Below are 17,331 nucleotides of genomic sequence, written 5' to 3' on the forward strand. Positions count from 1 at the left end.
GTAACCAGTATTTTCTGAGTGAAAAGGCATTTGTGATTTCACTCCCAAAGGCCCTAGCTCTAATTTTGTCTTCTTTTGTTCTGCTTCCCACACCAGAGACAAAAGCTTTTTTTCTGAATCAACTCATTCAAATTCTTTTATCGTTTTAAACACCTCAATTAAATTACATCCCAACATTCTAAACAGTATAATACAACGTAGGTTTATGCAAGCTGTCTTCCTTATTTCAGCCTTTCGGTTCCAAGTATCATTTCCGAGAAACTGTGCTGCGTCTCATTCATATATGTTCCTGTTCAGTGACATTCACAATTCAGCATTCACAACTGGTTTCTGACCAAGTGAAAGCAAATTCCACCCCCATCTCTCAACCCCATTGGGATAATGCCTGACCTTCTATTCGCCTTTCTGAATACTATTTGTACTTTTACAATAATTTATGTACATGGGCACCTGAATTCCTTTACTCCTCCTTTGGTTGAATGGGCGCCTTGTGCATCATCATGAAATGGCACTTGATACTTATTATTCACCCCAGTTAATGGAGCTGGATACTATCCAGAGAGCTTAAATGTCGGGGACAAAAACAGAAATTGCTGGGAAAACCCAGCAAGTCTGGCAGCATCTGAGGAGAGAAAGCGTGTTAACATTTTGGATCCATTGACCCTTCTTCAGAAATGTGGGGGAGTCGGGGGCAGAATCATAACAAACTGTTTCCTATTACTACCTGAACTAATTTGTCCCCCATCCACCTAGTCTCTCACCACTATGAAAGTATTCCAATTTTCCTTTCTTAGACCCTTAATGGATGGCCTGATGCCATTTGCAGCATTTCTCCGAGCCAATCAGTCAAAACATTACTTGTCACATTGTCAAAGTACTTTCCCACCCTACTCTCTGAGCCTTATCTCCAAATCAGTCATCAACTCATCACAGTTAGAAATCACTCAACACCAGGTTATAGTCCAACAGGTTTATTTGGGAAGCACTAACTTTAGAGCGCTGCTCCTCACCTGGTGGTTGTGGAGGTTAAGATTATGTTCACAGAATTTCTAGCCAAAGGAGTCCACTGTCAAAGAAATGTGATACAGCAAACAATCTTAGATTCAAACTGTCATCATTAATAATGGGATATGCTGGTTTCTGTTCTTCGATATGTAAATTCCAGAACTTCTTTAAAATTACATTCTCAAGATAACTCAGCATTTTAAACAACAGGTGTGAAGTCTGTCTGTGCCCCAATGCTATGTCAGACTGATAAACCCTCTTTATAGTTTTACAGAGTTTTATGTGGATTCATGGAGTTTTTGAGCAAAATAAAATGTAATTCTGCAAAAACAAATTCACCCCATAAGCTTATATGTGTGTGCATGTGAGTGTGTGCATGTGGGTGTGACTGCACGTGATAGAACGAGTGTGTATATTTTCCTCGGATGGTGATGGCTAGCACAAGAGGACATAGCTTTAAATTGAGGGGTGATAGATATAGGACAGGCGTCAGAAGTAGTTTCTTTACTCAGTAGTAGGGGCATGGAACGCACTGCTTGCGACAATAGTAGACTCACCAACTTTAAGGGTATTTAAATGGTCATTGGATAAACATATAGGTGAAAAGGGAATAGTGTAGGATAGATAAACTTCAGATTGGTTCCATGGGTCGATGCAACATTGAAGGCTGAAGGGCCTGTACTGCGCTGTAATGCTCTACGTTCTATGTTTTATGTATGTGTATAAGCTTGATAAAGTATGTGAGTGTGATGGGGTATGTATGAGAGGGTGCTTGTGTTGGTGTGAGTGTGGGGGGTGTATGTGTATACATATGAGAGAGAGCTTGTGTATGAAGGTGTGTGTGTCTATCAGTCTGTCTGTCTGTCTGTCTGTCTGTGTGTGCATTGTACAGTGATGTCACTTTTGGTGTCACATGAACCCAAGGTCCCAGTTGAGGCTATTCCCATGGGTACCGAACTTGGCTATCAGATTCCGCTCAGCTTGTCCCGAAGTCCGCCCAACTCAGAGGGAACACTCCTGTCTGTTAATTGTTGTGCTGTGTCATTCATCCATTGGTGTAGTGTCTGGTCGCACCAAGGTACTATGCCTCAGGACATCCTTACCTGTAGCTTATGAAATAGACCACGTTGGCCGAATCACATGAGTACTCGACGCGTATATGATGAGAGGTGTAATGGTGTTACCTGTGTTGATACTCTGACATGTCTTGCAGTGGCTGCTGTGGCAGGGTTGTACGGCATTGTCCTGAAGGCTGGGCAGTTTGCTACAGATTGTGATCTGTTTGAAGTTTGTTGGTTATTTAAAGGCGAGAGGTGGAGGAGCAGGGAAACTGCACAGTGATATGAACAAGTTTCATCCCACCATCAGACTTACCATGGATTACTCTTTAGTGTCCATCTCATTCTTGGATATGTGCATCTCCATCAAAGAAGGGCACCTCAGCACCTCACTGTACCGCAAACCTAACGTTAACCTCACAATGCTGCACGTCTCCAGCTTCTACCCAAATTTATTAAGACAGCCATCCCCTACGGACAAGCCCTATGCATACACAGGGTCTGTTCAGATGAGGCAGAACGTGACGGACACTTGAAAGTGCTCAAGGATGACCCCCATAAGAACAGGGTATGATGATCAACTCATCGACCGCCAGTTCCGATGTGCCACAGCAAGAAATCATAATGACCTCCTCAGGAGACAGACACAGGCTGCAACTGACAGGGTAGCCTTCCTTGTCCAGCACTTCCCAGGAGCCGAACGATTTCACCATGTTCTTCGCAGCCTGCAACACATTATCAATGAGGATGAGCACCTCACCAAGACCTTCTCCACGCCTCCACCTCTCGCCTTTAAACAACCACTAAGCCTTAAACAGATCATGATTTGTAGCAAACTGCCCATCCTTCAGGACAACAACACCGTACAACCCTGCCACAGCAGCTACTGCAAGACGTATCAGAATATTGATACTGGTAACACCATTACATGTGTGGACACCTCCCACCATTATGTGGCGAGTACTCATGTGACTCGGCCAATGTGGTCTATCTGATAAGCTACAGGCAAGGAAGCCCTGAGGCATGGTACATTGGTGAGACCGAACAGGCACTATGGCAACGGATGAATGGACACCGCACAATGATCACCAGACAGGAGTATTCCCTCGCAGTTGGGGAACACTTCATTGGTCCAGGACATTCGGCCTCGGACCCTCAGATGACCATGCTCCGAGGCGGACTTTGGGACAAGCAACAACGCAGAGTGGCTGAGCAGAAGCTGGTAGCAAAGTTCGGTACCCATGGGAATGGCCTCAACGAGGACCTTGAGTTCATATCGTACTAGAGGTGACCCCATGCATGACACAAACAATCATGTATACACACACACACACACACACACACACACACACACACACACACACACACACACACACACACACACACTCATACACAAGCACTCTCTCATATGCACACACACATACACTCCCCACACACATACTACACACATGCACATACATATATACTGTACATACACCCTCTATCATGTGCACTCACACCCACACGCACATACTCACATGCACACTCAATCTGTAACTCTGACATGCCCACACATATGAGCTTATGGGGTGAACTTGTTTCTGCAGAATTACATTTTATTTTGCTCAAAAACTGCAAGAATCCATTTACAACTCTGTAAAACTATACAGAGGGTTTGTCAGTCTGACATAGCATTGGGATGCAGACAGACTTCACACCCATTTGTTTAAAAACCTGTGCTATCTTGAGAATGTACTTTAAAAGAAGTTCTGTGATTTACATATCAAAGAACAGAAACCAGCATATCCCATTATTAAAGATGAAAGTTTGAATCTAAGATTGTTGACTGTATCACATCTCCGTGACACTGGACTCCTTTGGCTACAAATTCTGTGAACATGATCTCAACCTCCACTACCACCTGGTGAAGGAGCAGCGCTCCAAAAGCAAGTGCTTCCAAATAAACCTGTTGGACTATAACCTGGTGTTGTGTGATTTTTAACTTTGTCCATCCCAGTCCAACACTGGCACATCCAAGCATGGCAACTCAGCACAAGTTTACCTCCAATTCTATGCAGTCTCAGTGTTCACACAATCTCCTGTGATGAAATGGCTTTTCAAAGTCCATTTAGACAACATAAATAGTCATACCCTTTCTTGTTGGTGACCTCCTCGTTATCTTGTGCTCTAATTCATCGTCTGTCTCCCTCTCTCTCTCCCACTCTTTCAGATTCCATATGCAGCAAGCCTGATGAGGAAAGAAAGACTCAGCACACAGATGAATAAAAGCTAAACAATTCATGAACAGGACTGAAGCTTTGGGTTAGTACATGTGGCTAAATTCATGTTGTGAACACATTACAAGAGGAAAATTATTAAGGTTTGAAAGGAACATTTCACAATGAACATTTGGAGGTAGCACTGGGAGAGAGAGAGAGAAGGAATATAGTGAGAAGATTTTCATCCTGATGTTGAAAGTGCTCAGCACTGTGCACCAACCTATACCTGTGAGTAGGAATCTGTCATGGCCTGTTTATATGTGTAACTGGTGGAGTGCTACCAAAGCATGCCAAAAAAAAGAAGGTTCAATGTTGTCCCAAAAATGGACCTTGCATTGCAATTCAGCATTTGCAGCAAGCAACCGCCCATGCTTACCCATGTGATCTAATTGAATTTGGGTCATTGTCTCTTCAGTGGGATCCCTGGCATAGGTCCTGGAAATGGGTTGGGGTAGGAGAAGAACTGGAGAGAGTTTGTGATCACAGACTGATGGTTTGTCTCAGGATGTGAGGTAAGCATAATTTGTACTTTATGGTGATGGTTGCTTGGGCACATTAATTTCAACAAAGCCCAAGTTCTGCTGGCTCACCAGCCTTCTTTATATCAGGTCTGTTGAAATGTTCTTCAAGTAGCCTCTTATTCACATCTGCCTCTCCATTAACTTAATTTAATCAAAAACTATGACCTTTGTATGGTATGACCCACCTGTACTGTACGCAAACAAAACTTTTCACTGTAGCTAAGTACACGTGACAATAATACATCATAGGATCCCTACAGTGTGGAAACAGGCCCTTCAGCCCACGAAGTCCACACCGACATTCTGAAGAATAACCCACTCTACATTTATCCCCTAGAGAAAGTGAGGACTGCAGATGCTGGAAATCAGAGTCAAGAGTGTAGTGCTGGAAAAGCACAGCAGGTCAGGCAGCATCCGGGGAGCAGGAGAATCAATGTTTCGGGCACAAGCCCTTCATCAGGAAACCTGAAATGTCGATTCTCCTGCTTCTTGGATGCTGCCTGACCTGCTGTGCTTTTCCAGCACCACACTCTCAACTAAATTTAACCCCTGACTAATGCACCCAACCTACACCTCCCTGAACACTGTGGGCAATTTAGTTTGGCCAATTCACCTGACTTGCACATATTTGGATTTTGGGATGAAACCAGAGCAACTACAGGAAACCCACACAGACACAGGGAGAACATGCAAACTCTACACAGACAGTCATCTGAGGTTGGAATCAAACCCAGGTCCCTGGTGCTGTGAGGCAGCAGTACTAACCACTGAGGCACCGTGCCGTCCCAAATCAAATCAAATCAAAAAATTCTGCTACCCTTGTCCTGACTTGCACTAAATTCCATTTGTCCATTGCCCCTGTAATTGCTCATTTTCCAGGCTCACTTGTACATCAATTTTAACATTTGTATGCTGGTTTGCAAATTTCTTTGAGCATCTAACTCTAACTACCTCTGTACATTATCCATTCCTATAACTGTACAAGAACTCTCATTCACCTTCACTTCTTTTGATTTACAAATAGTGGACAGACCTTCAATCATCGGTGCTGTAAACTCCCCAATGTTGTCTCTAAATTTTAGGCCTACTCCACCCCTCCCTTTAAAAGCTGTGCCTTTGACAGATATTTTGTAATTAGATTAGATTAGTTACAGTGTGGAAACAGGCCCTTCGGCCCAACAAGTCCACACCGACGTGCAACCCACCCAGACCCATTCCCCTACATCTAACACTACGGGCAATTTAGCATGGCCAATTCACCTAACCTGCACATTTTTAGATTGTGGGAGGAAACCGGACCACCCAGAGGAAACCCACACAGACACAGGGAGAATGTGCAAACTCCACACAGAGAGTCACCTGAGGTGGGAATTGAACCCTGGTCCCTGGCGCTGTAAGGCAGCAGTGCTAACCACTGTGCCACCGTGCCGCCCATTTATCTTCATCTACTTCTTCAGCTCAGTGTGAATGTTTTAATTAATCGTGTTCCTGTGAAAGTACCTTACCCTGTGGAGATTGTGAACTTTTGCATGTGGAAATTTTCTTTTTTTATTCATTTGTGGGATGAGGGTATCGCTGACTAGGCCAATATTTATTGCCCATCCCTAATTGGCCAGAGTACTAATCTAAGAGTCAACCACATTGCTGTGAGTCTGGAGTCACATATAGGCCAGACCAGGTAAGGATGGCAGTTTCCTTCCATAAAAAGTATGAGTGAACCAGATGGTTTTTCCCCTGACAATTGGCAATTGATTCAGATTTTTACTTAATTCCAATTCCACCATCTGCCTTGGCAGGATTTGAACCCAAATCCCTAGATCATTACCTGGGTCTCGGGATTAACAATTCAGGAATAATACTACTAGGCTATTACCTCCCTCCTCAAAATATGAATATGCCTTCTTTAAACCATGGTTTTATATTGACTGGGTTTTCTTCATTGCACAGAAGCATATGATGAAGTGCACGTCATTTGTAAGATATAAGCATAGAGCAAAGTTCCACATGCAAGTCTTGAGCATCAGAAGGAAGATCAAGCAAAGGACTGAAGGACCAAGCACAATGCGAAACCCTGGAAATTCAAACTCAACAAAAGTTAAAATGTAAAACAATGTTTTCCCAAGAGACATTATCATGAGTTCAAACTTTATTAGTAGCATAAAGAATCACAATTAACTGGCTTCTTAAGTTGGTGGTGCTTATATTTAGATATTTTTGTGAGATAAAGAAGGCTGGTGAGTCCACTCTAAGAAGATTGGTGTGTCCATTTTTAAGGTACTAATAATCTTACCTTAAGGAGACTATTGAGAACGTTTTTTTGGATGATTACTAAAACCATTCATAAGAAGATTGGTGAGCTGCTTCAAGGGGGATTAGTGTGCCCAATTTAAGGAGGTTAGTAAACCAATGTAAATTCTGTGAACACAATGGATTAATGAACAACAAAGTACGTGTATGTGTGTGTGCACGCATGTGCGTGTGTGTGGACTTCAAGAAGACCATCAGTTATCTCATTGAACGATTCTCTGGAAGAAATACTACAAATTCAGCTCTTGATTAGTGGACTGGAATTGCATTAAGCTCAAGAGGAGGGAAGCAGATCATGAACAGGAATTGACACCACTACTCTAATCCTTCTCTTGCTTTTGCCTGCTTAATTTATTAACGGTTAAATAAGAGTGTCCTCTATCACTTGAAATATTTTGGCTTTAAATATTGGGTGTATTTAATATTACTGTTATTATTAAAATGTATTTAAATCCTCTTTGTGCAAATCCCTAATTAATTAGGTGTGTAAATAAAACCTGGCATATATCAATTACTGCAATGAAGGTAAATGGATTGTCTTGGGATATGGAACGATGATGAAAATTTATCTTTGCTTGAGTGGAAACAAAAATGTATACAGGCAAACACTTGTAGCTCAGAAAATACTGATTTCTCAATTCAGATATTGTTAATCACACTTCTTCACTGATGCTGAATGTTGGCACAGTGAATTTATCTTCTATAAATATTTTAGTTATCTATTTTAATCTCCTCATTGAAAGTACATGGCTCCTCTTGGTCCAATGGTTTCAGTATTTCGCCCATGTGGCTACTCATTATCTATGAGTTGGTTGAATATTTTATTAGATTCCCTATAGTGCAGAAACAGGCCCTTCGGCCCAACCAGTCCACACCAACCCTCGGAAGAGTAACCCACCCTGATCCATTTCCCTGTGACTAATGCGCCTAGCACTATGGGTAATTTAGCATGGCCAATTCACCTAACCTGCACATCTTTGAACTGTGGGAGGAAACCGGAGCACCCGGAGAAAACCTATGCAGACATGGGGAGAATGTGCAATCTCCACACAGACAGTCAACCGAGGCTAAAATTGAACCTGGGACCCTGGTGCTGTGAGGCAGCAGTGCTAACCACTGAGCCACCGTGTCGTCCTAAATATAAAAAAGTAAGTCCTCACCTGATGTTTACACCAAGACATTTCTGCCACAATAACTACGTGCTCTGAATTGAATAAGGTCCTATACTGTGCATTCAGAGTCGACATTCCAGCACTACTCAGAAGATCTTGTGGTGCAGTGGTAGTGTGGTAGACCTCTCAAGCCCAGGTTCCAGTCCTATCTGCTCCAGAGGGTGTCAAAGCATATTTGAACAGGTTGATTAAAAATATTCCAGACCAGTTCTGCCATAATTAGAGGCAGAGTAAAACTTGCTCCTAAAGTTCAAATTTTGGTGAATTGTCTACCTTCAATCATGATATGTTTTCCACTGCACACAAAACCAATTCAGATTTAATCAAGTTGACAATTCAAGGTTAATAATCATAGATATTCATGCCTGTGTGCTGTTTTCTCAGTAGATACATAGTTCCACAGTTTCATAGAAATCCGACAGTGTGGAAGCAGGCCATTCAGCTCATCAAGTCAATACCAACCCTTCGAGGAGCATTCCATTGAGACCCATCCCATCCCATCCCTGTAATCCTGCATTTCCCATGGCTAATCCACCTAGCTTACATATGCCTGGCCACTATGGGGCAATTTAGTATGGCCAATCCACCTCACTAACACATCTTTGAACTGTGGCAGGAAACCCACACAGATAGAGAGAGAATGTGTAAACTCCACACAGACTGGAGGTTGGAATTGAACCCAGGTTGCTGGCACTGTGAGGCAGCAGTGCTAACCACTGAGTCACCCTGCTACCTCAGAAATCCATCTGCAGTCCAGCTGCAATCCATCTGAACCTATCATCCTTAAACTTGGCTGTTTTGTCTAGCATTTCCTTCTATGACTACAGTCATAATTTTCCTTTTAATGATTTATTCCATTGTCTTTTAATGTTGGTTAACCTGTTAGTGAAACCTGAGTAAAAGTACATTTTTAAAGTCCTGCCATTTCATACCATTTTGTTTGAGTTTTTTTTCCCATTATCCCTACTTTAATTCTTCGAGAATTGAGAAATACCAAGGAGCGAAAAAACATTAGTGGGTGTGGTACATCGATTACCAAGCTGTAATGGTATGTTGGGATTAGCATTAAACAGGAAATTAGAGTTGCTCACAGTAAAGGAACATCTGTAATTATTGGTTACTTTAATCTGCATATAGAATCAAATTAGCCATAATCCTGTTGAGGATCGATACATTGAGGAACCGACTACAGAACAAGCCATCTTAGACTGCATATTGTGCAGCGAGAAAGGAATAATGGGTAATACGGTTGTGAGAGACCCCTCGAGGATGAGTGACCACAATATGCTAGAATTCTTCATCAAGATGGAAACTGTAAATGTAGTTAATTCTGACACTATGTTCCCGACTCTTAATCAGGGAAACTATGATGGTTCGATTCCAACCTTGAGCGACTGTCTATGTGGAGTTTGCACATTCTGCCTGTGTCCGGGTGGGTTTCCTAGCACGATCCAAAGATGTGCAGATTAAATGTATTGGTCATGTTCAATTACGCATAATGTCCAGGATGTGCAGGCCAGGTGGATTAGACATGGGAAATGCAGGGTTACAGGGTTGGTGTGGACTCGATGGGTTGAATGGCCTGCTTCCACACTGTAGGAATTCTATGAAGCTGTGGAGGTATGAATCTAGTGAGAAAACAGCGCAGGCATAAATACCCATTGTTATTAACCCTGAACTGTCAACTTGATTAAATCTAAATTGATTGTGTGGGCAATGGAGGCATGATTTGGCTATGTTGGATTGGGAAACGTTACTAAGAGTGGGTAGGCAATGGCAAACATTCAAAGAGCAAATGGGCGAACAAGAAACATCGTTTATCTTTGTCTGATGCAAAAATGCAAAGAAAACGGTGGGCAAAATGGCTGACAAGTGAGGTTTGACTTAGTGTTAGTTGCAAAAAGAGGCATACAAATTGGCAAGAAAAAGACAACAGACCTTAGGATTGATTAAGGAGGGGAAAATAGAGTAAGCCAGTAAGCTTGCAGTGTACATAAGAACCAACTGTAAACGTTTCTATAGGTATGGTAAGAGAAAAAGATTGCCACAAACTAATATAGATTTCATATGGTCAGAAACAGGGGAATTTATAATGGAGAACTAAATTCATATTTTGCTTCTGTCTTCACAAAGGAGGACATGAAAAACTTACCGTACTTGATGGGGAACACAGGGTTTAGTGAGAGGGAGGCACTGAAGCAAATCTATATTAAAAGAGAGATGGTATTAGATAAGTGATTAGGATTGAGATAAGATAGAATTTCTTCACCCAGAGAATGGTGAGCCTGTGGAATTCACTGCCACAGAAAATGGTTGTGGCCAAACCATTTAGTATTTTCAAGAAGGAGGTAGATACAGCTGTTGTGGCTAAAGGGATCAAGGAATCTGAAGGGAGGGCAGGATGAGAGTATTGAGTTTTATGATCAGCCATGACCATATCCAATGGTGGAGCAGACTTGAGAGGTTGAATGGCCTACTCCTGCTCTGTCCTCTATGTTTCAATGAGTCTATTACAAAATTAGAGAATATTTACAGCACAGAAGAAGGATATTTGGCCCAATGAGTCCACGCTACTCCCACTCTCCAATACCCAATTTTCAAGATGGCAGCAGAGTAGCAGCGCTACATCCAAGCTCCTGGCTAGTCATCTTGCTTTGTTTCCTTTTTTTGCTTTTTTGTATTTGCTTTTTACTTTTGCTCTTTTCTTTTGCTCTTCTTTATCCTTTTTCTCTTTAAAAGCCTTTCCGGTGTCTTCAGCAAGATGAGAACGGGCCCAGCCTCCCGAGCATGTGCAGCAGTGACAGCAAGAGTTAGCTCCTCGGGGATAGCGAGCCCTCAGAGAAATCACGATGGCAGTGAGTGTAGGCACCGAAGTCTGGCACTGAAATGTTATAAACCAGTGCAGGACTTGAGGTGATGGCAGCGACACTGGCTTTCACGATGGTGGTGACAGCATGCGGGCCTCTGGGAGAGTGGAGAAGGCAAACTCTGCAGATGATGTTGGAATTGGCATGGTGGGCTTCAGCTGCAGTAACGTGATAGGCCGGAATCGGTAGTCCTGCTGGATCAACAAGAGCAGTGGTTGCATCAGCAGTGATGTGATCGGCCCAGAGCAGAACTCCGAGAATGGACTGTGATGCAGGGACATTGGTGGGTTTGGAGCCCTTTGTGGAGACCTATCCCCCTCCCCATGGTGAGAGGAGTCCAAATAGGGAGGAAGAGCTCTGTTTTTAGTTATATTCTATATCTTAATATTTTCTGAAACTCAAAATGGTGTTGGACTGTGGAAACATATTAAATTTTTCACTGTATTTATTTATTAAATACAAGTGACAATAAATCATCCAATTCAATTCCAGTCAATTCAATTTCTCTGTAGCCTGCCATCATTTTCCCTACATATACTTAGCGAAGTCCATTTTGAAAGCTTCAGTAGACTTACTCCACCATCCTTTTAGGTGATGCACTTTCAAATCATCATCATTTGCAGCTTCAAAAATGATTTCATAGATTATAGAATCCCTACAGTATGGAAACAGGCCATTTGGCCCAATAAATGACATCTTCTGTAGTTTTGTCACCAAAGTGTGTGTCATCTGGCCCTTGACCATTCCCATAAAGAGAACAGTTTCTCACTAATTACGCTATGTAGAAACTTTGTAATTCTGAACACAGCTATCAGATCTCTTCTCAACCCTTTCTACTCTACGGAAAACAACCCCAGCTTTTCCAACTCATCTACATTACTGAAGTTCAATATCCCCAGAAACATTCCCGTAAACCTTTTATGTGTCCTCTCTTAGGCCTTCCCATCCAACCTAAAGTTTGAAGCCTAGTAATGGTCCAATACTTAAATTGCAACTGCATTCTTCATAATGTGCTTGCTCTTGTAATGTACAGGGTGTGGGAGATGGTTTAGGGGTGCACTGACTGGAGGAGTCCCAGAAGTAATGTCAGATCAAAACCTTGATGTGACACTGCCCTCTTCTGGCTATCTGCGAGGGGCAGGATTTAAGCAGGAGAGATACTCCTTGGATCTGTCATTTAAGAAATTAAACAGCTTGTTTAATATCTTATTGCATATGATTCCAATGTGCTCTTAAATATGTACCTAACAGCTTGTGACAGCCAAGCAGAAGGTCTTTTAGCCCTGAATCCTGGAGTCTTCCAGCCATGGAACCTGGTTCCTGGCTAGGAGGAATTCACCAAGGTCCCCGAGGCAAGTGCACAGTGAGAAGTGTTGCTTCAGTGAAACTGGCGAACTGGGAAGGCTTTGATCAATTACACTGAAGAGCACCAGCTATCACCTTTGACAGACTGATGTTCAAAGCTGCACTTTGATCGAAAAGTGGTTGACAGGTGGCTGCCAGCCTCATCAAAACCATTTCATGCGTCTACTATTTCACTCACTATTGGCTGTGCAGTCCCATGTTGCCAGCCTTCACCACAGCATGAGAGCAACTTTCATCCTTACTCAAGGGCAAGAGGAGAAGCCATAAGCCACAACACCAGCATCAGAAATAGGAGCAACACCAGTAACAGCACCTTTAGTGACTTTTGCCTTATAGCAGGCCCTCTATAGAGCAGATGGGATGTGCACTGAGATCGAGCTGGAGGGAGATGACTTTCTCCCAAATAGTCATAGAGTCATAGAGATGTACAGCTTGGAAATAGACTCTTCGGTCCAACCCGTCCATGCCAACCAGATATCACAACCCAATCTAGTCCCACCTGCCAGCACCCGGCCCATATCCCTCCAAACCCTTCCTATTCATATACCCATCCAAATGCCTCTTAAATATTGCAATTGTACCAGCCTCCACCACTTCCTCTGGCAGCTCATTCCACACATGCACCGCCTTCTGCATGAAAAGCTGCTTTTGGGGTTTCTTTTATATCTTTCCCCTTCACCCTAAACCTATGCCCTCTAGTTCTGGACTCCCCGACCTTAGGGAAAAGACTTTGCCTATTTACCCTATTCATGCCCGTCATAATTTTGTAAACCTCTATAAGGTCACCCCTCAGCTTCCGACGCCTAAAACAGCCCCAGCCTATTCAATCTCTCCCTATAGCTCAAATCCTCCAACCCTGGCAACATCCTTGTAAATCTTTTCTGAACCCTTTCAAGTTTCACAACATCTTTCCAATAGGAAGGAGACCAGAATTGCACGCAATATTCAAACAGTGACCTGTACAGTCACAACATGACCTCCCAACTCCTGTACTCAGTACTCTGACCAATAAAGGAAAGCATACCAAACGCCTTCTTCACTATCCTATCTACCTGCGACTCCTCTTTCAAGAAGCTATAAACCTGCACTCCAAGGCCTCTTTGTTTAGCAACACACCCGAGGACCTTACCATTAAGTGTATTACTCCTGCTAAGATTTGTTTTCCCAAAATGTAGCACTTTGCATTTATCTGAATTAAACTCCATCTAGCACTTCTCAGCCCATTGGCCCATCTGGTCCAGATCCTGTTGTAATCTGAGGTAATCCTCTTCGCTGTCCACCACACCTCCAATTTTAGTGTCATCTGCAAACTTACTAACTCTTACTACTTGCATCCAAATCATTTATGTAAAGGACAAAAAATAGAGAATCCAGCACAGATCCTTGTGGCACTCCACTGGTCACAGGCCTCCAGTCTGAAAAACAACCCTCCAACACCACCCTCTGTCTTCTATCTTTGAGCCAGTTCTGAATCCAAGTGGCTAGTTCTCCCTGTATTCCGTGAGATCTAACCTTGCTAATCAGTCTCCCATGGGGAACCTTGTCGAACGCCTTACTCAAGTCCATATAGATCACATCTACCACTCTGCCCTCATCAATCCTCTTTGTTACTTCCTCAAAAAACTCAATCAAGTTTGTGAGACATGATTTCCCACGCACAAAGCCATGTTGACTATCCCTAAACAGCCCTTGCCTTTCCAAATATATGTACACCCTGTCCCTCAGGATTCCCTCCAACAACATGCCCACCACCGACATCAGGCTCATTGGTCTATAGTTTCCTGGCTTGTCCTTACCACCCTTCTTAAACAGTGGCACAGCCAACCTCCAGTCTTCCTGCACCTCACCTGTGACTATCAATGATACAAATATCTCAGCAAGAGGCCCAGCAATCACTTCTCTGGCTTCCCATAGAGTTCTCGGGGACACCCGGTCAGGTCCTGGGGATTTATTCACCTTTACCTGTTTCAAGACCTCCAGCACTTCCTCCTCTGTAATATGGACATTTTGCAAGATGTCACCATCTATTTCCCTACAGTCTATATCTTCCATATCCTTTTCCACATAAATACTGATGCAAAATATTCATTTAGTATCTCCCCCATTTTCTACGGCTCCAGACAAAGGCCGCCTTGCTGATCTTTGAGGGGCCCTATTCTCTCCCTAGTTACCTTTTGTCCTTAATATATTTGTCAAAACTCTTTGGATTCTCCTTAATTCTATTTGCCAAATCTATCTCATGTCCCCTTTTTTCCCTCCTGATTTCCCTCTTAAGTATAATCCTACTTCCTTTATACTCTTCTTAGGATTCACTCAATCTATCCTGTCTATACCTTACATATGCTTGCTTCTTTTTCTTAACCAAACTCTCAATTTCTTTAGTCATCCAGCATTCCCTATACCTACCAGCCTTCCCTTTCACCCTAACAGGAATATACTTTCTCTCGATTCTCGTTATCGCATTTCTGAAGGCTTCCCATTTTCCAGCCATCCCTGCGAACATCTGCTCCCAATCAGCTTTCGAAAGTTGTTGCCTAATACCGTCAAAATTGGCCTTTCTCCATTAGGTAGTACTTCTAACATGATGGCTGTGTTCTTGTGCAACCCCGTGTCATAGAAAAATAGTGCTTTAGAAACAGCACTTAAAGTGTTTTAAAACACGTTTTAAAAGTTCACACTTTTGAAACAGTGTCCCCAATTGGTCAATTGTGTTACAGCGAATTTGTGTTAATGAAACGCACGTTATAGCAGAATGATCTTTTTACAGGCAGAAATTAATTTCAATCTAACAACAGAATTCAGTGTTGGTGACAGAGGGCTCACCTGCCAGTTTGAGAAGTTGCAGGAGCCCAGTGTTGAGAAAAGGCCACTGGAATTTTGTTCTACTTAAATGGCCAGTGGCAGGGTGTGAAGCTGGAATGGGATTTGGGGCTTTCAACAAAATCCCCAGTGCCAGATTTCTGAGTGTCTATGAAACAGTGCAAAATTGTCTATAGTGTCCAGGGATGTGCAGGCTAGATGGGTAAGCCGTGGGAATTGAAGGATTATAGGGATAGGGTAAGGGGGGTGGGATGCTCTTCAGAAGGTCAGTCTGGACTCAATGAGCCAAATGGCCTGTTTTCACACTGAGGGGATTCTATGATTGGAACTGAAACTGTGACACCTAGTTCTAGATTCCCCCATGAGCCTCTTCAAGATCTTATACATTTCAATAAGATCACCGCTTATTTTTCTCCACTCCAATGAGCATTGGCCCAACCTACTCAACCTTTCCTCAGAAGACAACTAGGGTTACCAACCCTCCAGGAAGATCTCGGAGTCTCCAGGAAAAAGTATTAATCTTCTGGATGCCAGCGGGGATCCTGAAGCCCCATAGGAAAAGCTATTAAAGCAAATTGTATGTCTAATGTACACAGAAAACTCTACTATACTAGGGCATAAAACTATGGAGTTGAGGCATGAAGGTGAATTAAGAAAGTAGAGAATGAGTTGCCATATGCTAAAACCTCCAAGGAAAACATGTAAGTCATAACTGGCATCTTGAAAGACCCTCTCAAAAAGTGGCTACCAAGTGTGACCTGAAGGTGCTACAGAAATCCATGTTTGGGATCTCACTTTTGATCCTTGTATACCCCTCTTTGGAGATACTTTCTCAAACCTTTCCTGTCACTCTTATACTCCCAAACAGTGCCTCCCTCAAGGGGGGTGGGGGTGGAGAGAAGAAAGACACCACTACCTCAGTCTCTTTGTGTTAGAAGCCCTCGAGAATTGGGTTATACTTCTCATTGAAGGCTCCGCTGATAAGCTGCCCTGTTAGGCCTGATTTCTGAGTTTGTTTGTTTCACATATTCAGCATCCACAGTTCTTTCATTTATTTTGTAATTTATATTTACTCATTGGATCTGAGTGTTACTGACTAAGCCTGCATTTATTGACCATCCCTATTTACCCTGAAGAAGATAATAGTGAGTGTCTCCCCAAATCACATCATTCCATTGTAAAGCATGGTGGTGGTAGGTTGTGAGATGTTGGTATAAACTGCTGTTAAGAAGGGCTTTTCCAGCAACAGTGAAGAAACAACAGTGTAATTCCAGGCCTGGATGACTGGTGGCATGGAAGGGAACTAATAGGTGGTAGCGTTCCTTCATATCTGCTGCCTTTGTTGTATCTAAATGGTGGAAGTCCCCGGTTTGGAAGGTGCTTGGTGAATTGCTGCAGTGCATTATGTAGACAGTACACAAGTTGATCAAGTGACCTGCTTTGTCTTGGTTGGTGTTGGTGTTGAACTTCTTGAGCATTGTTGGAGAAGCACTCGTCTAGGCAAATGAAAATCACTCCACTACACCCCTGAATTGTATATTGTCAATAGTGGCCCGGCCTTTAAAGCCAGGAGGTGGGTTTTTCTAGTATTTCTCGTCTTGGACCCACTCTTGTAACCAGTGTATTCATATATGGCAAGTCCAAGTCAGTCTCTGGTCAATGGAAACCCATGGTCTCTATTGACAGAGGGGATGACTGATAATAATGGAGATAGTCCTTGCCTTGCACTTGCGTGGCATGAATGTTACTTGCCACTTATCACCCAAAGCCTGAATGTTGTCCAGGTCCTGTTGCCAATGAGCATGTATCGAAGGAATTGTGAATGGTACTGAAGATTTTGCAAGCATCTGCAAACACCCCCACTTCTGACCTTAAGATGCAGGGAAGGTCATTGGTGAAGCAGCTGAAGATGGACACCACCATAAAGAACTTGCTTAGAGATTCCTGGAGCTGAGCTG

The 17,331-nt window shown here is 42.9% G+C and overlaps 1 protein-coding gene across 6 annotated transcripts in view; it reads left to right on the plus strand.

Moving 5' to 3' along the window:
• Positions 1-17,331, plus strand: part of skor2 (SKI family transcriptional corepressor 2) — a 108,889-nt gene that overhangs the window by 74,971 nt on the left and 16,587 nt on the right. For 5 of the 6 annotated variants that reach the window (XM_072574918.1, XM_072574900.1, XM_072574890.1 and 2 more), the window contains 2 exons: positions 4,273-4,364; positions 6,790-7,556. In XM_072574918.1, coding sequence (XP_072431019.1) covers positions 4,273-4,335 — 63 coding nt within the window. In that variant the 3' untranslated portion in view covers positions 4,336-4,364; positions 6,790-7,556. Of the gene's footprint in view, positions 1-4,272; positions 4,365-6,789; positions 7,557-17,331 lie in introns of those variants that run through there. The other variant, XM_072574921.1, reaches the window with a different exon arrangement.

The sequence above is a fragment of the Chiloscyllium punctatum genome, chromosome 1 (genome assembly GCF_047496795.1).
Source record: "Chiloscyllium punctatum isolate Juve2018m chromosome 1, sChiPun1.3, whole genome shotgun sequence".
NCBI lineage: Eukaryota > Metazoa > Chordata > Chondrichthyes > Orectolobiformes > Hemiscylliidae > Chiloscyllium > Chiloscyllium punctatum.